Source organism: Dipodomys merriami, unplaced genomic scaffold (genome assembly GCF_024711535.1).
Source record: "Dipodomys merriami isolate MVZ:Mamm:240054 unplaced genomic scaffold, mDipMer1.0.p SCAF_16, whole genome shotgun sequence".
Taxonomy (NCBI): domain Eukaryota; kingdom Metazoa; phylum Chordata; class Mammalia; order Rodentia; family Heteromyidae; genus Dipodomys; species Dipodomys merriami.
The window spans coordinates 5,982,734-6,007,167 of NW_027202937.1; the positions used below are offsets into that span (position 1 = coordinate 5,982,734).

General features: G+C 50.2%; 1 protein-coding gene across 5 annotated transcripts; it reads left to right on the forward strand.

The window, feature by feature from the left end:
- The first annotated feature begins 246 nt into the window (after positions 1-246).
- On the forward strand, positions 247-23,852 carry Mocs1 (molybdenum cofactor synthesis 1). Of its 5 annotated transcripts, none has more exons than XM_070023824.1 (11): positions 247-433; positions 5,033-5,159; positions 6,482-6,649; positions 15,936-16,100; positions 18,027-18,088; positions 18,370-18,481; positions 18,686-18,798; positions 19,186-19,296; positions 20,273-20,393; positions 20,828-20,890; positions 22,712-22,799. In XM_070023824.1, exons 1-10 carry the CDS (start codon positions 311-313, stop codon positions 20,881-20,883), a joined length of 1,158 nt encoding a protein of 385 aa, XP_069879925.1. In that variant the 5' UTR covers positions 247-310; the 3' UTR covers positions 20,884-20,890; positions 22,712-22,799. The 5 variants fall into 5 exon arrangements, with proteins under 5 accessions (XP_069879925.1, XP_069879926.1, XP_069879924.1 ...); XM_070023825.1 differs by having other exon boundaries at positions 20,828-20,917; positions 22,712-22,782; XM_070023821.1 differs by having other exon boundaries at positions 248-433; positions 20,828-20,875; positions 22,712-23,852.
- The last annotated feature ends 582 nt before the right edge of the window (positions 23,853-24,434 follow it).

Consider the following 24,434-nt stretch of genomic DNA (forward strand, 5'->3'; position numbering starts at 1 on the left):
TAACTGGATCACTGTTTTCTTAGCATTCCCTTAAATCAGACACTCATTCCCATGTTCTTAATCTTTGTACCAACACGTCCTGCCTGAAGTCTCTGGTTCTCTGGAGTTGAAGCTTGTGCATTTGAAAAAAAAAACAAAACCAGGGCGTGCGCAGGGGATGGACTACAAATCCCAGAGAGCCAGGCGGCGCGGCCCCCTCGCTGATTGGCTGCGCGGGACCCGCCCCCGCCCCGCCCTACCCGGATGACCCGGCAGCTGAGTGCGGGGCTCCGGTGCTGTCCGGGGCCGGCGCTGTCCGAAGGCTGGCTTCATGGCGGCGCAGCCGGCGTTCCGGATGCTGCGGTGGCTCGTGAGGTCCGGCACCCGGGGCTGCAGCTCGGGGGCTCCGGTGACGCAGCCCCGCCCCGGGGTGGCCCCTCCACCCACCAGGGAGGTGAGCCCACCTCGCCCGCCTCTTGCCCTTTGGGGAAGGGGGAGGGGCTTGCTAGCTACTCCTCACCCCGAAAGTCACCGGGCCCGTCACCCCACGCCCGTGGGGGGGGGCACCCTGGGCATGCGGGAGCGGTGGGGAGGAGGGTGGATGGGGGGCTTCTCAGTCTCTCCTCGGCCCCACACCCCCCCTTTCCAGGTCTCAGCCTGGCAGGACATGGGGTACCCCCAGGGGAGGGGGACTTTGGACATACTCCCTCTTAAGAGTCCCTGACACGTTTTCTTCTTCCTCATCCCCAGAGTTGGGATGTCTGTGTGTGATTAGGTGTCCCATCTGCTCCCCAGTGTGACACTGACTAAAATGGTGTCCGCTCTGTGCCACCAGTAGCCCCGCAGGGCTCTGTGACCTGTCTGTCCTAACTTCTTTCTGCCCGTGACCCCTTGGGGAAGGGGTCAGCCTCATTCTGGACCGGCATGGAGCCGTATCTGGCCTTCAGGCTGAGAGGTCTTTGCTTCTCTCAAAAAGTTTGGGGTGGGATCGCCCTGGATTGACAGCACCCTGCAGAATGCCTTGTGGCATACCAAGTCTTCAGTTCGTTGTTTTGCTGTTGTGATTAAGAGAACATTTCTGTGGACACGCATCTGTTTTCATTTGGTGAAATCTCTTTGCCAGAGTCGTGAAATCTAGTCCTGGACACTAGGAAAAGAACTACAAGTTCTGGGATTCTCTGCATGATTCATTTTACTCCTCCATCTTGTGCTCCCTGAGGGCCAGGCTTCTGCTCAGACTGCTTGCTTTCCCTTGACCTCAGCCCCTCTGGGATCCACAGATAAGCAACCACAGTTGCTAGAAAGTGGAGAATTTTTCAGTATCTTTGAAAAGCTAGATTCTCTAGAGTAAATAATGGGGAAACACAACAGCCAGGGCTGAGAGACCTTTAAAGAATGCTAGGAAAGGGAAGTTTCATAATCCCCATTCTTCCTTAATCTGTGCCTCTCCTGAGAGGGCCTGGCCTAGATTATTTACTTTGTGGTCTCCTTGATTCCATCTCCAGCAAGGTGAGTGCATTTCCAGGTGAGCTCATCAAAGTTATTGTAAGACAGTGAAGCAGAAACTCATTGTTCTCAGTGCCAGTACTGGGGCTTGAACTCATAACCTTATATTCTTGCTTAGCCTTTTAGCTCAGGCCTGGTGCTCTACCACTTGAGCCACACCTCCACTTCTGGCTTTTTTTCTGGTTCAGTGAACATAAGAGTCTCTAGGGGTTGCATGAGTAGTAAGCTAACTTCCAATCCTCAGCTAATAGCCTTCTTGAGTAGCTAAGATTGTAGTCATGAGCCTCCAGCACTCAGTGAGGAATGGAAAGTCTTAACAGGGCATCTTCTTATGGACACCCTGGGGAGAGAGGCCACATCTACCCCCTCCCACTATACATGGCAAGGGCAAATGTGATATAGTAGAGAGAACATGGAATCCGAAGCAGAACAGGAGGGTTAGAATCCTGTCTGGCACCTAATTAAATGTAAGAGTTTCAGCGAGTGAGTCCTTTCACCTTTCAGAGTCTGTTTTCTCTAGGGTGAGAGTGATAGCACCAATTTCACAGGGTGTTGTAGAGATTATGCATTAATATAGGTACTCAGCCTGGCTCAGGGAAGTGCTGTGTCCTAGAAAATGTTTGCAATTATTGCTGCTATCTATGTGGCCCTTGGCACCTGCTGTTTCCTCTTAGTCACCATCCACCTGTCACCATGCACCTGGACCACTTGGGATATGACACTCAGGATAGAGCCATCTCCGTTGGGGCTGTTTCTGGATGGGGAGTTCCCAAGGGCCCCTCCTTTGCCTTTCTAGGTATCTCTTGGCAGTGTCTCACATAGAGCTAGGAAGGCATTGGAGTCAGCAGATAGTTTTGGCTGTTTGAAATGCATCTGTGAGGAGTCACATGGAACAGAGACCTAAGGTTTGTCCTTCCAGTTTTATTGGGCTGCTACTCCCCCTTCCTGTTTGTAAATCCAGAGGGTTGGATCCTTACATCTTGTGCATCTTAGGCAGAAGGAGAGGGCACTGGAATCCATCCATCTTGAAGAGAATTTCAGCAGTGAGATGAGCTATACTCAGCCCACCCAGAGAGCTTGTCAGTTGGCAGCAGCAGAGATGGGAGCCTCTGGGACCCATCATCTTCTCTTCCCTTCCTATAGGGTCCCTCTCCAGACCCTTTACAGGGCACTGGTGGTCTATTTGGGGATAGTCAGGGCAGAAGGCCATTGGCATTGTGTTGTGTCAGGATGTGAGCATGAGAAAGAAGAAAGGCCTGCAGGGGAGCTGGCTGGATGTGTGGACAGTGACCAAGGGACCTGGACCTTGACTCAGTCCAAGGACAGGTCGAGCTACTTCCATAGGTACAAAGGAGATGCGGAGGTGTGTAGGCCAGTGGGTGATCTTGATTGAGCTGTCCCAGGGAATGTTCCCTATGGGGGTGGGAGGTAAACCCAGCTTCTTCATCTGGAGCTCTGTGTAGACTGGGGGCCCTCCTGAAGCCATGGGCCACACTGCCTGTGGCAAGAGCAAGAAGGTGACTCAGGGCAAGACATAGGCACTGAGTTCAGTGTGCCAGAAGGGTTTGAATACCAGCAAGAAGAAGCAGGCCTTCCTGCATCATCTTATTTAATAGACTGATTTTGAGGAAACCCTAGTTTACCTTATCCCAGTAGCTGGTACACTGGGGCTTATGGATACTTGGAATATGCTCTTTTTCTCCCTAATAACCTGCTTCTCTGTATGGACTGTAGAACCATTTGGAAGCTGGCCTTATTCCAGTCAGGTAGCCTGGGGACTGAGTCTTTTCCCAGAGCAAACTTCCTTTTTACCTCCCTCTCAAATCCTACTGTCATTGGGTAGATGTGAGATAACCCATAACAGAGCAATGCCTGGTCAGGAATACGAGTGTCAGTGGTCTTGGGGAACTCAGCCCCTCCAATTGCCTGCTGTGGGTGAATGATGTGAGGGCCTATCTGAAACTCCCAGCCTCGGACCCTCTGCCATCAATAGGGCTGGAAGACAGGGCAGGGAAATTGATCACAAAGCCGGGAAATCCATGACAGCATCTATTACACTGCCCCTGTGGGTATTTCGTTAATGAATGAATACATCCAAGTGGGAGTTACAGTAAGAAAGGGTCATAGATTGTGACGGTATGGCAGGAGCATCTGTCATTAAGTTAGATGGTATCATATAAGTCTCCATTTTTACAGAGGAAGGAATGAAAGTTTAGAGAATCCAGGCTGTTTGCTCAACAGCACCAAGTTTGTAATTCAGGTGCATCTACACCAAATCTGATGCTCAGCACCAGCGTTGCCAACCCCCCGGTTAAAATGGCACCCGATATTGGCATTGTCCTGGTACTCCCAACCCCAGCTCCCCAGTAAGACGGCAAGACATGACTCCATCGGAATCTTCTGGGCAGCACTCTGCTATCCTGCTCTTCTAGAAGCTCTTCCATGACAATGATACACTGTCAACGTTGAGAATCTAAACCATTTTGGCCACGGAGACCAGCCTGGAAACAGAGCAATTCAGTGTGACTGCATTCACTTAACACCAGCTTTCTGATTCAGTTGGAAGCGGGCCTATATATCAGATTGGAGGTTGGCCTATTCATTCATTGAGTACTTGGTTCCCACATGCTGTGCTGGACACAAGGAAACTTCCGGCCCAGGCTAGAACCCTTGGATGATGAATGGTTTGGGACTTAATATTATTACCTCAGACAGCTGTGTACTCCCATAATTCCCTCTGAGTCCTGTCTATGTGCCTTTCCCGAGTAGGGATTGGTTTTCCTTCAGGAGATTGAAAGAAAGTGTTAGAAAGCAGGAGGAGGAGGAGGAAAGTAAGACATGCAATGATGGAAGAGAAAAGAGACAAGGGAATGACGTTTCCTAATGTCCAGGTGTGTGTGTGTGTGTGAGAGAGAGAGAGAAAGTGAGAGAGAGAGAGAGAGAGAGAGAGAGAGAGAGAGAATAGAGCAAGTTTGATTGCAACACCCCTGCGTTGCTTTTAAGAAACTGCTGTGTCACGCTCCACAGCCCTCCAACCTTCCCCCAGTTCCTGGATTGGTCTGGGTTCCTCCTTCATCCAGCCGCCCCACCCCACCCCAGGTGGGTAGTAGGGTGAGGAGTCATAGCCTGGCATGATGAACGAGTCACTAAATTCCAAGTAGCTGTTGGGAGGAAAGAGGGCCAGCTCTTCCTGTAAACCTGTCTCCGCTGGAGCTTGCAACAGAGATCCTGTTCCCTAAAGTCCCACACAATGGCTGCCTAATCCTTCCTGCTGGCCCTGGAGAAGGCAGAGAAGATTAAGGACTGATTTCCCAAGGCCCTGCCCTCTGTCCTTTGATCCTTCCCTTAGCTGAGTGCCCAGCAGGTCAGCCTTTCTCCAGCCAGTCTCCCAATCTGTCAGTCCAGAGGAAAAGTTAGTTAGAGGAGCCGTACATGCTAAGCAGTGCATGGGGTCAAGAATGCTAGAAAGCAGTGCCTTGTGGGTCTCCGTGTGCACGTGCCCCTGGGGAGCAGGTACCCATCCCTCTTCCTTGCTCTGTCCTTGCAGGAACTGCCCGCCAGGCTGCAGTACCTGCGGGAGCCCGCAGCCCCCTTCTCAGCCTTCCTCACGGACAGCTTTGGCCGGCAGCACAACTACCTGAGGATCTCACTCACTGAGAAATGCAACCTCCGATGTGAGTCACCTTCCTGGGCCCTCTCAGGGCTGTGGTTCCTCTGCTCCAGTAGCTTCTGGAATTTTCTCTACCCAGAAATCCTCCTCCATCACTCTCTTCTGACTTCCAATGTTTCTAACCACCACCTCTTGCTTTCCAGACCAAGAGGGTTTGGGGGTGGGGCTCCAGGTAGGATTGTGGGAGCTAGGTCCTACAAGGGCATTCGATTTGAGAACAGGATGGTGATTGGATTGGTAATTCAGTTGGAGTCCTGGGCCTCGCACTTTTCAGGATGCCTTCTTCCTGCTCTCTTCTGGTCCCGAAGTCCAGAATTATGGCCATAGACAGTGGGATGGGATTACAAACGTGATGTATTCGGCAGCGCCATGCGATGCCAGCCACGGATCCCCCAGTCCTGTGGTAAATTGGGCTGAGCCAGGCCAATACACAGAGCATTCTTTGCTTAAAGCCATGCAGGGTTGTCTTGAGGAGTAGATCCACAGCTAGAGGGACTTCCGCTTCTTTCTTTTTCACCTTCTTTCTTTCCTTTCCCCCTTTTCTATTCTACTTCACAATAAGAAATCTATATACCTGGTAGGTGAATAAATACACACCTTGCAGAACCACACCCCGTGGAGTCGTGCATTCTGATTCCCTTTCCTATTTAATATGATCTTGTGACTTGACTGGACCCTTGGTAAAGCTGCGCTACAGGAAGTGGTGGCGGGGAATGGGGCCCTCCCCCCTCCTCAGCTCCACAGCTCATCTATTTGTTCCCTTCTGCTCCCTCACCCTGATCAAGCAGCACCTCAGTTTTCTAATCTGTAGAGTGGGATTCCTCTAACCTGGCCTGCAGAAGGTGGAATTGAGGACCTTTTGGTTCAAGAGAACAGAAAATACTGCTTTCGCCTGTGGTGTATCCACAGATAAGATTGAACGCGGAGGATGAACATTGCCGCAGAAGCGGTCCCAGGATCCTGGCCTTTCCAGGGCTGGCCATGAGCTGAAGGCTCCAGCATCGTGGAGCACAGAGCCCTGTGCCAGGCTCTGATCTCAGCCTAGTTCATCGCCCTTCACCACACCCTCAGATCCACCAAGGAAGGATGCCAAGGCCAGATAGGGAAGGGAGGGGTGCTAATCCCTCAGAGATGAGAAAGTCGAGCTGGGTGTTTGCACCACTCAGGTGTGGAAAATCCTGTCATCTTCCAGCTGAATTTTGGGGCAGTGGGGGCGGGGAGAGGGAGCCGCGACATTTGGCCTAATAGGGAGCTGGGAAATGGGGGGGCTCTTGAGCCTGCTTGCCATATCTATATTCTACCTCTTTGTCGCTTTCTTTACCTCAGGCCGGTACTGCATGCCTGAGGAGGGTGTCCCCTTGACCCCGAGGGCTGACCTACTGACCACGGAAGAGATCCTGATCCTCGCCCGGCTCTTTGTCAAAGAAGGGGTGGACAAGATCCGGCTCACGGGTGGAGAGCCGCTCATTCGGCCGGATGTGGTGGACATTGTGGGTGAGTTAGACACACGTCTCTCCCTTCTCCTGGCTCCTGCCTCACCCAGCCAGACCCCAATTTAATGCTAAGAGTGGCCATTACCACTCACTTGGACACAATACTCAACAAATTCTGCCCTCTGAGACCAATGGGGCGTAGTAGTATTTTCATTCTGATAAGAGATGATGAGATAAAATGAATTTAGCTTGCCCAAGTTCACAAAGCTACTCAGTGCCCTATCCCCAGGACTTCCTGTCACACTGACAACCTGATTGGAGAACCCATATGACTGGCTGACCTCTGACCTCTGACCTCGGCCATTTGGCCCTATGTCCTCCCGCTCCAGTTTCCCAGGGGAACTTTTATCCTTGCTCTTCCTTTGAGAGATGCTCAAGTCTTGCTGCTTGGCTTCATTCAGGTCTCTGCTCAAATTTTGTCATCTTTGCCAGACCTCCCTTGACCCTTCAGTGTACAGTGCATCCTGTTTAACACCCAGCCGCTCTCTCCCCCAGGGGTTGGCAAGCTACAGCTTATGAAACAAATCTGGCAAGCTAAGAAGGATTTAAATGTTTCTAAATTTTATAGTTGGGAACAAATTTTTTTTCCTCCACACAATACTCATTTGAAATCTTAAGTTCAGTGTCCATCAATAGTTTTATTGGAACATAGCCAAGCACATTCGTTTGCATAAGTCAAAGGTCACTCTTGCAGAATTGTGTAGTTGTAACAAAGACCATGTTAGAAAGTGTGGCAAGCTCTGTTCTTAACCCAGATTATTTTTCTTCCTGACTCTTACCTCTTTCTGGGGTTGCTACTTGGTTGTGTGTTTATATTATTTATTTATTTTTGCTGGTACTGGGGCTTGAACTCAAGGCCTCTTGTTCTAGCTTAGCTTTTCCACTCACGGCTTAGCACGCTACCACTTGAGCCACATCTCCACCTTTGGTGTTTTTTGGTCAATTGGAGACGAGTCTCATGGACTCCACTGCCTAGACTGGATTGGACCCTTGGTCCTCAGATCTCAGCCTCCTGAGTAGCTAGGATTATAGTGCACTCCTCCAGCACCCAGCAGCATGTTTAGTTTTTGTCTGTCTCTTCCATTTGCTAGCATGAAAGCTCTCTGTGTTGCTGTTTGCAGCATCTATCCTGGATGGTAATAATACCTGTTGAGTGAATGAAAGGATATAAGTACAGCGTATGGAGTGGGACACATTTCTGCTTGAATAGCAATATATATGTCCTACAGCTAGATAGTGAGCAGCAGTATACCTGTAGTAAGCACCCTAACCAAAGGAGGAAATGAGCATGACCACCCAGCATGTGGCTGCCCAGGGGTAGCTCTGTAACCTTCCTCTTCTAAGCCCAGGGTCAGGCAGAGAGACCTTTGCTCCCAGCTTGTAGATGATGAAATCAAAGGAAAATAAGCTTCTTACGTTTTTTATTGCTGGCCCTCTCCCAGCTGCTCTGGCAGAGATTTCCCAACCTCAGTTCACTGCCTTGTTTGCTGCTTTGGTGAACAGTGCCTGGGGTATCTACTGACATGTCTAGTACTGTGCCAGGGACTCAAGAGACCGGGCAGAGGGGGAAGCCCAGCTGTTAAAGATTCCCACCCAGTGCATTGGACAGCCTGGGGCTGAGTGAGAAGCCACATACATATGTGGGAGCCCAGGGCCTCCTCAAAGTCCCTCCTCCTTCATGAACCATTGCCAACTTCCCCTCACCCTCACTGGCCACTCAACCTGGGGTCCTGGGAACAGTTCGATGCTGGATGAGCCGCCCTGGGCAAGCCAACCCTGGGTTTCTACAGCTCCCAAGAGTTGAAAGGTAGGCCGGATTCCGGGAAAGGGCCAGCTGTTGCCAGGCCCAGCCCCCATCATCCAGGCCACTTGCTCTGCCCTCACCAGGGTGTGAGCTCCACCCTGACCTCTATGCTGCTTGCCAGGGCCTTGTGGGAGAGCTCAGAGAAGAAGGGAGGGAGGGAGGGAGGGAGGGAGGGAGGGAGGGAGGGAGGGAGGGAGGGAGGGAGGATGGATGGATCTCTGGCTGGCCAGGCGGCAGCAAATAACTGAACACAGTCTCAGGTACCCCTAGCTGTCTCTGGAAGCCACTGACTGACTTGCACAGTGGGAAGAACCAACAGAGCCATTGGCAGCCCAGGGACAGTCCCTGTCCCCAGGACCCCTTCAGGTTCTTTACCCAACCCGGGCCTTGTTTTTCTCCCCCGAGGATTAGCTGCTGCTGTGATATTGTGGGATCACTGCACCAGGCTGATGACTTGGGATGGGCATGTTGTTAGTAATAGCTTGAGATATTGGGGTATCACATAGGAATAAAAGACACCAACTCGGCAAGGCAAAGTTTACTTCTGCAGAAGGGTGCGCCATCAACCAAAAATCTGGCAAGCAAACACACAGAGCAGGCAGGCTGCTCTCCTTTTATCCCTAACCCAGCTGGCCCCGGTCCTCTGCTCACATTGGCTGAGCTCAGATCCACAATCTATAAAAGGATGTGGCTTAATGAACAGGCTGTAATTAAAATTCAAGGATCTTCTAACTGGATGTCTTAAAGTGCTTAGGAAAAGGAGGTTTGCAATTAAAATCTAATGAACAAGGACTGAGCTACCTGGCAACAGCAAGAACCCTTCAGAAAAATAATTCTCAAGATTAACAGAAAGGAAGCAGAAATACTTTGATAGCCAAGACACGTCTCTCACAAGGGGATGAACGCCAGGCACACGCTGGTTAGGAAGGAGGGAGGGGTTGGAGGGAGGGGTAGAAGGTCAAATTGGGTGTACACACACACTCTGTCTCCTGCTCTAGGTCTCTCACCCAAAGCAGAGGGAAAGGATTGCAGGAGCCAGGTTTCTCTGAGCCTCAGTCCTGCTGGGTTCCCTGCCCAAGCTCATACTGGGGAGCTAATCAGGGGAAAGGTCTGCACCTAGTGGCTCACTGGCTGCAGTCACTTGTAACGCCCTCAGCCGACCCCCAGCCTCTGTGGTGCTTCTCCAGCCTGCCTGGTATTTGGGTATTCCTCTGCCCCTTCCTTACAGCTAAGGTGAGGATTTTGTATTCATTTTAGCTTTACTATGTGCTAAGGATCGAGTCTGGGAGACTCATGCATCTTAGGAAAACTCTGTGTCCCACAGTTGGGTTTAAGGTAGCACTGTCCACTAGAACCTTACAAATTGTAAGTCATGATAGCCAGTGGCCACAGCAGATGCTCAAGACCTTAACCCCTAGCTAAAGTGACGGGTGTGCTAGTCAGTCTTCATTGTCAGGTTGATTCACTTGGGGAGTGACTAGGAGATTAGTAGAGCGATCCTCCTCCTGAGATTTCCAGAGAAGATTCCCCGAGGAGGAGGACCTGTCCTGCACATGTAGCCTGGGAAGGAAGAGGAAGCCAGGGAGCACACGCATTCTTTCTCTGTACTTGCTGGCCACCGTGATGCAAACTGGTCTGCTCCAGTACGAGTTCCCCCTCCATGGTGGCCTGCAGCTTCTGAGGGTGTGAGCCTAAATACAGGCTTCAGGTATTTTTGCCCCAGCAATGAGAAGTCTTTAACCCCTAGAACCTAAACTTGTCGTGTTATTACCTTTTAAATTGGAATAACCTGTGGCTAGCCATCTACCCGTTGGACAGTGCATTAGGGATTTTACAAAAGAGGTAAAGAAGGAACTGCATATCAGGGAAGTCAGCAGCGCTGTTTCAATACTGACTTCAGAAAGGACTTGGCTGTGTCAGATGGGCTAGACTGAGCCTCAGTCATTTAGTGTTACAGCTCTTACTTCCATCCCTTCCTTCCCCCTTCTCTTCCTTCCTCTCCTCTCTCCTTCTCTCCCTTACTTTATCCCTCCCTTGTCTTTTCCACCTGCCTTCTTCCTTTTCCTCTCTTCTCTCCCTTTCCCCTTTCTTCAGACCTCACAGTATAACACCCAGCTGGGTGTTGGGGGAGCTATTGGCATGTATTTTCTTCTGCTTTTACAAATAGGATCCACAAAATACTACGAAACTTCTCGCCTTGGTTCACGGAAACCCACTGCCCCACCAATGTTTCTGGAAGACTTAAGAACACAGGAACAACTTTTTCCCATGTCTGTGGCCTTTCTGGCTATGTCTCCCTCTTCCCTCCCCACCACCCCCCTGAGATCTGAGCACAATGTTTATTATCCTTTTGCTTTTTAAAAAACTAGGTGACTTTTAAGGATCCGTGCTGTGTGTAGTCTCTCAGGGCTGGCTTTTTTGACTGCAGTGAAACTCATACCTCACATCCAAAGAGCAGACCTCTCCATTTTGCTGGGAGCTACTGTTCTAATGCATCATCTCTTCAGTTGGGTACTCCAGTCAGTTTCAGTTTGGCTGGGGTAACTAGTGTTGCTTTGAGTTCATAGATTCATTTGCACTTCCCAGTGTGCAGTTTCCATAGGGATAGAATTGCTATGTGAATGGGGATCTTTGGAAAATGACTGGACAATGACATTATTTTTTTAATTTTTATTTATTTTTTATTGTGAAAATACCGTACAGAGGGGTTACAATTACATGGGCAAGATAACGAGTACATTGCTTATCACATTATTTTATATGGGGTGGTTCGCACCTGTGTCCTCTTGCCAACATTGCATAAGAGGGCCTCCTCCACTCCCACCCAAGTGCTCAGGATTGTTGCCGGCCGAACATGTATAACATTTGATTTTCTTGCACTGTATCACCATGTCTAATAATGCAGCCGGGCATCTCCATACATGTGAGCTAGCCGTGTGTATCCCTTGTCTCTGTAGAATAATTGGTCATGTCTATTGCATATTTTCATATGATTATTTGCCTTTTCACCTCCATAGATAAAGGTTATTTATCTATCTTGTAAGTATCTTGTCCCAATCTGAAAAAATAAGAACCCACTACATTTTATAGGATGTTTCTTCTCAACAACAGACGTTCTTAAATGGATCAGCGATTTCTTATATGGTTGGTGCTTTTCGTAGATTGTGAAGGAAACACCTAGCCCAAGGGCAAATCAACTACATATGTTTCCCACTAAAATGTGTCATTAAGTTTAGTTTACATTTAAGTCCTCAGTTCATCTGTGGATTTTTTTTGGAGTCCAATTTAATATTTCTCCATATAGATGGCTGATTTCGTTTTCTAGTTCCTCATATTGAACAGCCGCTGCTTCCTTCATCAATCTGCCCTGTGGCTATTGATCCGTTCCAGCCTCTGCTTTGCTCCGTTGGTCAATTTTTCTGTCTTTGTGCCAACTTTGCATTATCTTAATCACTGTAGCTTTATAATAAGACCATTACCTGTTGGAGCAAGTCCTTTTTGGTTTTTTTTTTTTCCTTTTTCAACAGTGGTTTAGCTACATTAAGCCTTATCCCTGTAAATTTAAGAGTGACAGCTTCTCACTCGCCCTGGGCAATCCTCTTGGGATTTTAATAGCATGGAATTAGAAAATTAGCATCGTTTTTTCCCACAGCACCTACCTTCCTGAGTCATTTTCCTCTTTGCCTGCTGTGTGCTCAGGCCTCCTGGTCTGTTGCTGGCCTCTGATTTTGATTCTCTCTAGAACTAAAATGTTCACAAAGTAGTACCTCCTCTCTGGTGTCATGGGCCCCTAAATTAATTTCTTCTGTGTGTCTTTGGTCATAGATGATATAATATAACATTTAATTATATATAATAAAACATATGTATATAACATATATATTATATCATGTAATTATTATAGTCATTCATTATACATTATATTCCTATAGTAATAATGATATATCATATATAATATATATTGTATATCTACACTACAGTTGTATACATACACATACATACATACACCATTGGGTTCTCTCACTGTAATCTTTTGTTGTGGTCTCTTTAATCATCTGGTGTGAGAATCCTGAAACATAAAGTGTTTTCAATTTTGTTTTCTGTTATTATATTCTGTCTGGTTGTGCTGAATTAACCCAGCACCCTGCACATGCCAGGCAAGTGCTACACTACTAAACCAAAGCCAAGCCCAAATGTCATTTTGTTTTTAAAGAAATCACATTTTCTGATTTTGTTAGTTTGTTTCTGGTATGTTCCTCTTTTATCCTACTGGGCTACCAACTCTCCTAGCAGTATTACAGTGTGTCTTAGAGTCCTCTAAATTTTCTATGCTAGTAACTGTATCTTCTGTAACTAAATATTTAGTTTTCTTGGTAGGAAAATTTTCTTTAATTTTTTTCCCCTGATTTTCTTGTCTGTTACCATGGCCAAGATGCCAAGCAAATAGTAATGAAGAGCAGTAACAATGGGGATATGCTCTCGTATTTCCCCATCTGTAATGATGCTTCCTATATACTTTTCACAAATAACATCTGTCCGATGAAGTTACTTTTCTAGTTGACTAAGGTCTTATATCTTTAATCACTTGCTTTTTCTGCATATAACAGGATGACCTATAGGTTTCTTCTCATTCTGAGGGACATGTATAGATTGTCTGAAGGAACACCTGGAATAAATCCTGGCAGATCATGGTGTATCCACAACTGTTAGGTTCCCCTGACTAGTATTTGGCATAAGTTTTTATTTGTTTTGGTCTGCATTTTATAATTAAATGGGTCTATAGTTTTCCTTCCTTATGCCTGGCTTAGCTGATTTGGATAATATATCTCAAAGAATAAGCTAGTGTTCATTCTTATTTTATCTGGGAGACTTTGGTTTTTTTTTAAAAAAGTTCTACTGTCCGTGAGACTCTAGAAATTGGTGATAATCACATCTTTCAAAGTTTTCCAGATCTCAATCTATGAAACTCAAGGTGCCTGGGATTTTCTTGGCAACAGTTTTCTTGTAACTGCTGCTTCAGTTTCTCTAGGACGTACCATTCTATTCAAGTTCTATTTTTCCTTTGGAGTCACTTTTGATACATCTTTCTAATGAGAAATGTGTCCTGTATTCCTGACTTCAGATTTGGTAGTACAAAGTAGTGGTCATATTTTTTAAATATATATTTACTAGTAATTTTGTTTTTTAAAAAACCCTTTGTGAGGGGCTGGGAAGGTGACTCAGTGGTAGAGCGCTTGCCTTGCATGCATGAGGCCCTGGGTTCGATTCCTCAGCACCACATAAGCAAAAAGAAAAAAAGCCAGAAGTGGCGCTGTGGCTCAAGTGGTAGAGCGCTAGCCTTGAGCTGAAGAGCTGAGGGACAGCGTCCAGACCCAGAGTTCAGGCCCCAGGACCGGACCCAAAAACAAAAACAAAAAACAAAAACCTTTTTGATTTATGCCTTTGTCTCTTTGTCTGTTTCTGTCTCCCTGTCTGTCTTTTCATTTCTATGTGTGTGTGGGGGGGGGGGTCTCACTCTCTCTTTCCCCTTCCCTCCCTCCATCCTCTGCTGATGGAACCTAGAGCTTTATGTGTGCTGGGCAGTTTCTCTACCATTGAGCTACACACACTGTCTAGCCTTCCTCTCTTTCCTTAATACATTTTGTCAGAGTTTATATTACTAAGCCTTCAACCAACCAACTTTTGGAATTGTTGAAATTCTGTATTCTATTGCATATTATATTCTATTTCATTATTCTCCTGCCTAAGACTATTACTTTATGTTCCATTTTAAATTTTGTCTTCATTTGTACATTGTTTTGACTCATGAGATATGTACAAGTAGCGTTTTGAATTTCAAGTATATGAAGATTTTTAACATATTTTACCTCTCACAGTGCCTTGCTTTCTCTTTCTGCTCACATTCTCTGCCAGTCACCAGCTCCCCAGGCTATATCCCCTTCCCTGAAACAGTGGGCTGCCTTCCTATAAGGGGTTTTCAAGATTTTCTTTTCCTTTCTAAAAGTCCCTACGTTAGCCGTACACTGGTGGCTCATGCTTATAATCCTAGATGCTCAGGATGCTGAGATCGGAAAATCTCAGTTTAAAGCCATCCTGGGCAGAATCCTAAGTCAGTAAGACTCTTCTTTCCAATAAAGAATTCAGAAGTGGAGCCGTGGCTCAAGGGAGAGAGTGCTAGCCTTGAGCAAAAAAGCTAAGGAACAGCACCCAAGCCCTGAGTTCAAGCCCCACTAATGGCACAAAAAGAAAAAGTCCCTTGGTTGTATGTGTCTCCAGGGTTGATTTGTCACTATTCATTTTCTTTTTTTTTTTTTTTTTAAACTAGGGCTGAGAACCGAACCCAGGGCCTTGGGCACGCCAGGCGGGCGCCCTTCCGCTGGGCTAAACCCCCAGCCCCTCACTGTTCATTTTCTGCAATGACAGAAAAAGAGTGAGGTTCTTTTCTTTCTTCCTCAACTTCCATTTTTTAACTTTTCTGTCCATACAAGTCATATGTGTGTGCTTGAGATGAGCGAAGAGAGCATGGCTGCTGCTGCTTTGTGAGTCCTGTCCTTGTTCCGTTTTGGCAGCCTGCCGCCCTGGCTCTCCGTACCCACTCTGTTTCACCTGCTCTCCCCACCTCACAGCCTGTGCATTTGCCCGTGCCTCACATGTTAAGTTACACAGCCACTTTTGATTGCATAATATCCTGCCATCTAGAGAAAAACCCACTTTAACTCATTTTCCTCTCCTATGCATTGTTATCTAATAAAAACATCCTGGAGGTAAATATTCACATTCATGATTATTTCCTTAGATTAGGTTCTCAGCAGTAGAGATTCAGGTCAAAGGCTTTGTCAAGTTCCACATGTAAAGCTCCCTGGAGAGGCATGGCTCAAGTGGTAGGGCACCAGTCATGAGCAAAACAGGTTGAGCCGGTGCATAGTATTAGGTGCAAATAAATACTCCACCATCTCATACAGGGGCCTGAGAACCTATAAATTTTGGCATCTATGGGGAAGAGGTGCTAATGGGCACTTTCTTCTTCTTCTTCATTATTATTATTATTATTACTATTACTATTTTCAAGAGTCATAGATTTTTCTGCTTTTTCTGTTTCTGTATTTCTTTACCTTTCTGGGCTATCTGTGGCTTTCTTGTCTTTCCTCCCAGTGTAGTTAGGGACTTTCAGATCTTGTTCTTTCTTCTAGGGGTGGCAGTCACACTTCGTTGGAATCCTTCTGCTTCTGTTGCACAGAGCCACAGCACTGGTGTACTTGGGAATTAAATGCATACTTCCAGAATCAAGTGCGCTCAACTCTGCTCTTCTCACTAGCTGTATGAGTTGAAGTGAACGTCTTCCTCCTGAGTCTCTTTCCTTCCTTCCTATGTGAGGATAGCCATTGTTCTAAGGTTGCCGTAAGCCAAGCCTGTAGCAGGCCTGTGCTAAGCAGGGTGCCTCACCACAAGCAGACGGTCTGATGTCTCCCTGTTGTCTCTCCAGCCCGGCTCCACCAGCTGGAGGGACTCAGGACCATCGGCGTCACCACCAACGGCATCAACCTTGCCCGGCTGCTGCCCCAGCTCCAGAAAGCAGGGCTGGGCGCCATCAATATCAGCCTGGACACTCTGGTGCCCGCCAAGTTTGAGTTCATTGTCCGCAGGAAAGGTGAGCAGATGCAGCATGGGACCAAGGCCCTCTCAGGACCGCTCATGGCTGGGGCTAAGAAAGCTTACCTTCTCATGGTACCTGGATTATGGATGAACCAGGGCACCTGTTGCTCACTCTCTAGCTCTTTTCAATTATCGGTTGGGGATTTGGGGAATTAAATGCTAATGAAGTGATCTACCAGTTCCCTATTGCACCCCCAGTTTGCTCCAGACTAAGGGGGTTAACAGAATGAAAGACTTTTTAGTTTGAACACCTAGACAACTGATGGAGTACTGAGTTCGTCACCCTGTAGTGAGCTCTGAGCATGGTGGGCTTTTCTTGTCATCATAGGACACCCTGAGACTCCAGGCCCAGTCCCGTCCCCATGGATGGCCCTGTGCTCACCTAGATCTGATCTGGGGACAGCCAGAGCCAGCCTCAAGCCGCAGGTCTCCTTGGGACAGTGCCTGGCTTCTCTTGGCCATGGTCTTCATGTTGCAAAGTCTTTGGGGTTGGATGGCCTTTGGAGAGGGGGGGGATGACCCATTACTGAGGACACTGGAGGTGAGAAAGATGCTGGGCAGAGCCAACTCAACTCCCCACTCCTTTCTTTGAGAACATTGTCGGGATCAGCGCTGCCATCCTCCTTTTCCTGGTATTCAGCTGGCATTTACAACCTTCCATGTTAAGCACCAGCTATGTCTCCTTCCCCACCAAGGGTAGGCCTTGTGTGATAGACAGCATGCAGGTGCACAGGCCTCAGTATTCCTGGCCCTCTTGGCTCCTGAGGACCAAAAGGTAAAAGCCCAGAGGATATCCTTTGTTGGTCTTACGTCAACTGAAGTGCTACTGGAGGGAGGCAACTTGGAGCAGAATTCGAGGAAGGCCTCATGGAGGAGGCCTTCCATCCTCCATCCCCCTGGATGGAGACCATGAGCAGGGACAGGACTCGGAAGTGGGAAGGAGAAAGGGCCTTTGTGAGCCTGGCCCTCATCTCCTGGCTTCCCCTCCCCCTGTCTCCTTCATCCACATGCTCGCTGGGGACAGAGCCTCCTGACAGGGGATCCCTCCATTCATGTTCCTGTGTGCGCCTTGCCTTTGGAGCAGAACACGCACCGTCACACAGGCTGACTGGCTGTGTTGGGGTGAAAACTGCCTACTTCTGCCTGCTCTCCAGCTCTCCAGGCAACCTGAGAACAATGGAAGGAAGCTAGGAAGGCCCTCCCTGGTCCCCTCCCTCCAGACCACCCACAGGCTGCGCAGCCTGGAGGGGAGAGGGACCCTTGGTGCTCAAATGATCAGGAGCTAGAGCATGAGAAGGGAGAGGTGAGGAGAGGACCACACCGCAGTGCTTGCAGCGTTCAAGTGAATGAATGATGGATTGTGACTGGAGGAGCCATGGAGGAAACCTGCATTCAACAAGCTCGAGCGTGAGGCCTCCAGCAGGAGGGTCTTCTTCTCGCCTCAGTTTCCTCATCTAGACTATGGGAGGGCTTGCCAAGATCAGTGGTCAGATGCTGGTCCAGGATCCAAAGCCTGCCTGTGGAACATTTGTAATCTATTGATGATGGGGAACACTGGAAGGAAACTACAAGTTCAGCAGAACAATATCCTACAAACAGGATTCCACTCTGCCATCCTGTCAATCTTAAAGATAGATAGATAGATAGATAGTATATATATACATATATATATGTATATATATGTATATATACACATACACATACACATATATATTGTTACTGTCCTACATTGAAGTTACTCAAAAAGTGCTTCATGGCTCATAACCTCCAATAGCTCCTCAGTGTTGCCTCTTTGCTTGAAACACTGGAAGCACCTTGCAGGAAACACTTGGCCAGTTCAGGACAAGGCCTGAGCTTCCCTTGGGCTGGGGCAGGGCTGAGGGAATGAAGACCTGGAGGGTGACGTCCCCTCTTCCTGCAGGCTTCCACAAGGTCATGGAGGGCATCCACAAGGCCATCGAGCTGGGCTACAACCCCGTGAAGGTGAGAACCTGCCACCGCCATGCTGACTTCTGACCTCCCCCACCCCACCCCAGCTTAGCGCTCCACTGACACCCCGCTCACCTGGCCAGGGAGCCCATCCTTTATTCCAGCAGCACCCCAGGCCAAGGGAGACCCCATGGCCTGTCCCACCGGGGTGGGGAGGGGTGAGGCCTGCAGCCCCCAGGGAGGCCCTCTGGAGGTGCCGGAGCCCCCGAGTTCTTTCCCATGGGAGAGCATACAGGGACAGTCCCGATGGTGTCCCCCCACCCCATGCCGTCCAGGTGAACTGTGTGGTGATGCGAGGTGTCAACGAGGACGAGCTCCTGGACTTCGTGGCGCTGGCCCAGGGCCTCCCCCTGGACGTGCGCTTCATAGAGTACATGCCCTTCGACGGTCAGTGGTGCCCTGGGGGCAGGGGGTGCGGAGGGGGGCGGGGGGGGCATAGAGTACATGCCCTTCGACGGTCAGTGGTGCCCCGGGGCGGGGGGGGCACTCTCAGAGCCGAGTGTGAGCACGATGTGCTCCCCCCGGGTCGGAGCCCCTTCAACTCTGGTTCAGCCCCCCCTCTTCCCCCGGCAACCCCCCAATGAAATCCAGGTAACAAGTGGAACTTCAAGAAGATGGTGAGCTACAAGGAGATGCTGGATACCATCCAGCAGCGGTGGCCTGAGCTGGAAACACTGCCAGAGGAGGAATCCAGCACTGCCAAGGTTAGAGACAGAGCAGGAAGGGACCAGGGACCACGCTGGCAGCCAGCATGGCGAGGTCAGAGTCGCTGTAACCCACCTCCCTGTCATGGTGGAAGCAGACTGGGCTTGGGCAGGCAGTGGGGGTGCGGGGGGGGGCGGGAGGACACCCCAACAGCCAGTGCTACCCGGCTTCTCCACGTGGTCTTCTCTGGCTGGCCTGTCTGTGGCAGGGCTCCTATAGGGCGAGCCAGGTAGGAGCAGGGACTCACAGGTCAGCCGTCCCACTGAAGTATTGGCTGCCACGTCCCGTGGGCTCTGCTGAGAGAGGGCTGAGTAGTGGGAGTCCTCGGGGACAAAGAGCTTGTACTCCTGGCCACCCCGGCCACCCTACTGCCCTTCTCCCCCTAGGCCTTTAAAATCCCTGGCTTCCAAGGCCAGGTCAGCTTTATCACATCCATGTCTGAGAATTTCTGTGGGACCTGCAACCGACTTCGAATCACAGCCGACGGCAACCTCAAGGTGAATGGGCCCGGTGGTCTCTCCTCCTGCCTGAGCTCCCTGATTGGCTGGAGCAATCACTGATGTCAGATTGGAACAATTGTATGAGAGTCGACACCCAGTCCCTACGGTTTCTTTCCTGGGGACCCTCCAGTCACTTCCGGCTTACCAAGAGCCCTTTCCAACACTCAGTGCTATCCGAGGGGTGGGACAAAGGATCTGTGTGTGCGGTACCCCACCTGGTCAGCCCATTCCATCAGACTGTGGGCGCCACCATGCAACCGGCATCTGTGACCCACATCTCACAAGCATGCTCCGTGTGCTCAGCGCCGTGTGTAGGAAAGGACCCATGCCCTTTATGGCTAGGAACCCCTCAGTCCAAAGAGGGCCTGCAGGGGAGAGCCCATGAGCTTCCCCCTTCTTCTGAGCTCTCAGGCAGAAGCTAGCTGAAGGGGAGCCCACAGGATGGACACCATAGAGGAGGTCCTCATAGTACCAGAGAAGGGCAGTGTCACTTGGGGGCTGTATGGGTGGAGATCAGAGACAGCTGAAGTTAGTTACTTAACCTTCTGTCCTCGGGATCTTCTCTTCTCCAGCCCTCCTGGGCTTCTCAGATCTGTCTCTGTCCACAGTGCCTGGTACAGGGCTAGCACATATGACGCCTGGTTTTCCCGATCCACCTCACCCACCTCTGAGCATGCGTGGCACCCAGCCCCTTGCTGGAGCTGGGGAGCATCTAGTCAAGTTTGAATGCGATTTCTTCTTTTTTTGAAAGTACACAGCAAACACTGAGGGGAGTCTGACTCAGACACGGGCCTTGAGAAAGCTCTGTTTTGCTGCTTCTCCATCCTTCAGGTTCAGGATCCTTCTGGGGGTTTTTAGGGGGCTGGTACTGATGCTAAGCTTGGAGGCGGGGGGGGTCTCTGGGGTAACTGCTCGGAGGCTGGGAGGTGGAGGCTCAGATGGTGGAGGCATGCCGTCCTCACCCCCCACACAGGTCTGCCTCTTTGGGAACTCGGAGGTATCCCTGCGGGACCACCTGCGGGCAGGGGCCTCGGAGGAGGAGCTTCTGAGCATCATAGGGGCTGCTGTGGGCAGGAAGAAGAGGCAGCACGCAGGTAAGGGTGGGGTAGGATGGTGAGGGTGTCGTCGTCTGCAGGATTGAGGTCTGGAGGGAGGGAGGGAGAAGACGGACCAGAGGAAGTGGGCCAGGTGGGTCCGAGGTGTTGCCTAGCCCCTGTTGGAGCTCTGGACCTGGAGTGCCATCCCAGCCCCCCTTTGGGGGTAACTGGCCTGGGAGAAGCAAGTTCCCTCCCTGAAATCCTCTTGGGCTATTTTATTGAACTCAGAGAGAGGGGTGTCACTGCGCACACATTGCCTTTGGTGTAAGAAAAGACAGAGCCCTGCCCTCCCCCCGCCCCCAGCTGCTTTCTGGGTGACCTCACACTGATGCGTGGGGCGGGGGCTTTTGTCAGGGTGCCAGTGGCTAAGCGTTTCTGTGAACTCTGCTCCCCCACCTCTCCCTGTCTCCCCCATCTCTCCCTCTCCCCAGGCATGTTCAATATTGCCCAGATGAAGAACCGGCCCATGATCCTCATCGGTGGGTGACCCAGCAGTACGTAACCACCCGCCCTTGTCATGTGTGTGTATCGGGGTGCGGGGGGGGGGAGTTCCTGAGGGATGGGGTTCAGGCACTGAGCTCCTGCATCGCATCCTGGTGTTCTCACCCTTGCTTTTCTTCTATTTCTCTTTTGTCTTTTCTTGTCCCTGTAAGCCTGTGCTGTTGCTTCTCTTTCCTGTCCTCAATTTCTCCTCTGTCTTCATGCCCCCAGAATCAACCATTTTCCTCCTTCTCCAGATAGTGGGGGTGTGTGCGGAAAGGGTGGGGGTCTCCAGACTTAATGATTGCACAAGTTAGCTGTTTCCTAAGAATTGAGCTCCTGGTTAAAGCAGCGCTTTAACTTCAGCGCCGGCGTCTCCCCGCTGACAGCCAGTCACAGGTATCCCTTCCCCTCTGGTCTGCAGTGGTCTTGAGCATGTGCTGTGTGTGGATCCTGATAGTTGGTATGTTGTTAGCATCTGGACCAGGTACAACTTGACACAGATAGCTGATAATTGCACTCATGGTTTGAGCGAGGAGATGGCCCAAATCCCAGTGTCCAGTTTCCTAACTCCAGGACGCATGCGCATACAGGACACGTCTGATGAGTGTAGGATGCACTAAATGAAAATGCCTGTTTGTAAACTGCTGGAGGGGCTCCTTACCCCACTCCTGAGTCAAGCAGGAGAGGCCTCAACCCCTGGGCCAGATCTAGGCCCCCTGAATTAGAGTCCTAGACAAGAGAACACACTGAACAAAACTGGAGGAGAGGGCTCTCTTCTCCAGAGGTGGGTACAGAGGGAGCCCGGTGGTCTGGAGGAAAGCAGGCTGGGGTGGGCCAGAGATAGGCCAGGGGCCACTCAGCCCGCCAGCCACCCGGAGCAGGACAAGGGAAGCAAGACTGTGGGAAGAAATCTGGCCATCTCCCTTCTCCCCACACCTCCAGCACTGTGGTCATCTGGCTGGGTCTTCACCCATGCTGAAGTACCATTGTGGCAAGGTGCGGGGAGCCCTTAAGGCCCCTGTAGAAGGGAAGATAGACCTCTGACATGGACAAGCCGGGGTCTCGGGATGTTGGAAGCTGGAGGCTAGGAGACCATTCATGTCCTCAGAATCTCCCTACCTATCTGCCTTCCGTAAAAGAAGAGTTGCGAAGGACAGGATCCCCTGACTTCTCTGGGTGTCTGAACCACTTGGGGTTTGAGATTCATGAAGGCCAGGATGAGATGCATTCAGAGGATGCTGGTTGGTCCTTGGACCAACCTCTAAGTAACACCAGCCTGGGCCATCACAATGGGCCTGTCAGTGTGTGTGTACACTGTGGGCGGGGGGGTGGGGGGTGGGGAGCGGCTGCAGGAACCTTCGCAGACATTATTAAGCAGACGAAGTATTTCATCTCCTATCTGGTCTGTAAAGTACATGATTGCCAACTCTCCCTTTTAAAGAATGTAAAGATGAAAAGAATGAATTGTTGGTCATTCAAGGTGAGATCCAGCTCTAGCTAAAACAGACCCCCCGCAAAAAAAAAAAAAAAAAAAATGAAGAGACATTGAGAGGTCTTTTGATCCAAGCCGGAGACCAAAGTTCATGTGTGAAGGCGGGCCTAGGAGCAACCCTGCATCTCAGAAACTGGCAGAGGGCTACAAACTTGACTTGTTTATTTTTGGTCTGTTTTTTATTTTGTTCCTAAATGCTAAGCTTTCCATTCTCTTCCCCTCCACCACTCCCCCCCCCACCACCACCATGGGAAAGAGAAAACATGAGATGGATGGGAAAAAGTGGGGAAGCAGATTGCCGTTTGGGCTTAGTCTCTCTCCTCTCCTCCTTGGCTTCCAGGGTTGTCCTCAAGGCTCCAAGAATCTGCCCCAGTCAGTTGGAGCCTCTCCTCCCGGGATCCCCTTCGTGTTCTGGGTCTGACACCCAGAGTGAGTTTTCCTAACCAGATGGCAACTTTGTGGAAAGGACACAGAGCCCCACAGACCCTTGTGGCTCCACCACCGGTGGGGTCCGGATCCCCACAGAGATGCTACTGCTCCCACCAAGATTCAGACACCAACTCTAAGTGCCTTAACCCGGGGTCCGGGGCTTCCGCTGCCCCTTCAGGACCCAGGTCAACCTCAGACAAGCTCACTCATGTGGACTCAGAAGGACGGGCGGCCATGGTGGATGTGGGCCCGAAGCCAGACACAGACCGCGTGGCTGTGGCCTCCGCGGTGGTCCTTCTGGGGCCGGTGGCTTTCAAGCTTGTCCAGCAAAACCAGCTGAAGAAGGGTGACGCCCTCATGGTAGCACAGCTGGCCGGGATCCAGGCGGCCAAGCAGACCAGCCAGCTGATTCCACTGTGCCACCATGTGGCCCTGAGCCACGTCCATGTCCAGCTGGAGCTGGACAGCACACGTCACGCCGCGGTGATCCAGGCATCCTGCCGGGCACGCGGCCCCACCGGGGTGGAGATGGAGGCACTGACCTCCGCTGCCGTGGCCGCCCTCACCCTGTATGACATGTGCAAGGCTGTCAGCCGGGACATCACGGTGGGGGACATCAGGCTCATCAGCAAGACCGGTGGCCAGCGGGGAGACTTCCATCGAGCCTAGAGCACCTTCTCCCCTCCCCTTACCCAAGCAGCTATCCCAGAGATGATGCATTTGGGATGGATGTCAGGTTCCTCCAAGAGCACCCTTTGTTGCTGGGTGGTTTACAATAACCTGCAAGGCTTCCTTTGACTGAGGATGTTGGAAGTCTTGAAGCCTTCCAGGACTCCAAAGCAATGGAGCAGTTGCCAAAAAAAAAATGCAATAGTAGATACCCAGAAAATCCTGTCTCAAGATTACAGACAACCAGGCAGCCTAGCCCACAACTCCTCATTTTGGGTTCCCTCTTCTCCTTCCCTGGGGAGGGAATAAGGGCTCATTAAGCAGAGGTACCCACTTTGAGAAGGGGAAAGCACACGCTTGCATAAAGAATGTATCACAACTTTTCTCTCTCTCTCTGGCAGCTTTGTAAAACCACAGCCCTGCCCTCTCCCTCCTCTCCCCAAAGAGCCCCTTGGCCCCCTGTGCCTGAGTCCTTGCACCTCACACTTGCAGGCTTTTTGTTATTAATATTATTGTCAGTCACGGGGCTTGAATTCTGGGCCTGGACACGGTCCCTCAGCTCTTCAGCCCAAGGCTAGTCCTCTACCACTTGAGCCATAGCACCACTTCTGGTTTTCTGGTGGTTTATTGGAGATGAGTTTCATGGCCTTTCCTGCCCAGTCTGGCTTTGAACCGTGATCCTCAGATCTCAGCTTCCTGAGTAGCTAGTGCCTGCCACTTGCAGGCTTTTGTCTTAAGAAGAGCACTGACCTGCCAGGAACCCTGGCCTCTATCCTCTTCCCCTAAACAGGATGCACGCATGGGCCCTGGGAATTCCTACTGACCCCTTATCCTACGCCTGTCCATGCTCATGGCAGGTGTACTCACACCTCTTCTCTGGCACATAGCAGGGAAAGGAGAGATCTGAAGATTAACATCACCACACCATACACAAAGCCATGATGCCAACTTTGGAGATACGAGAA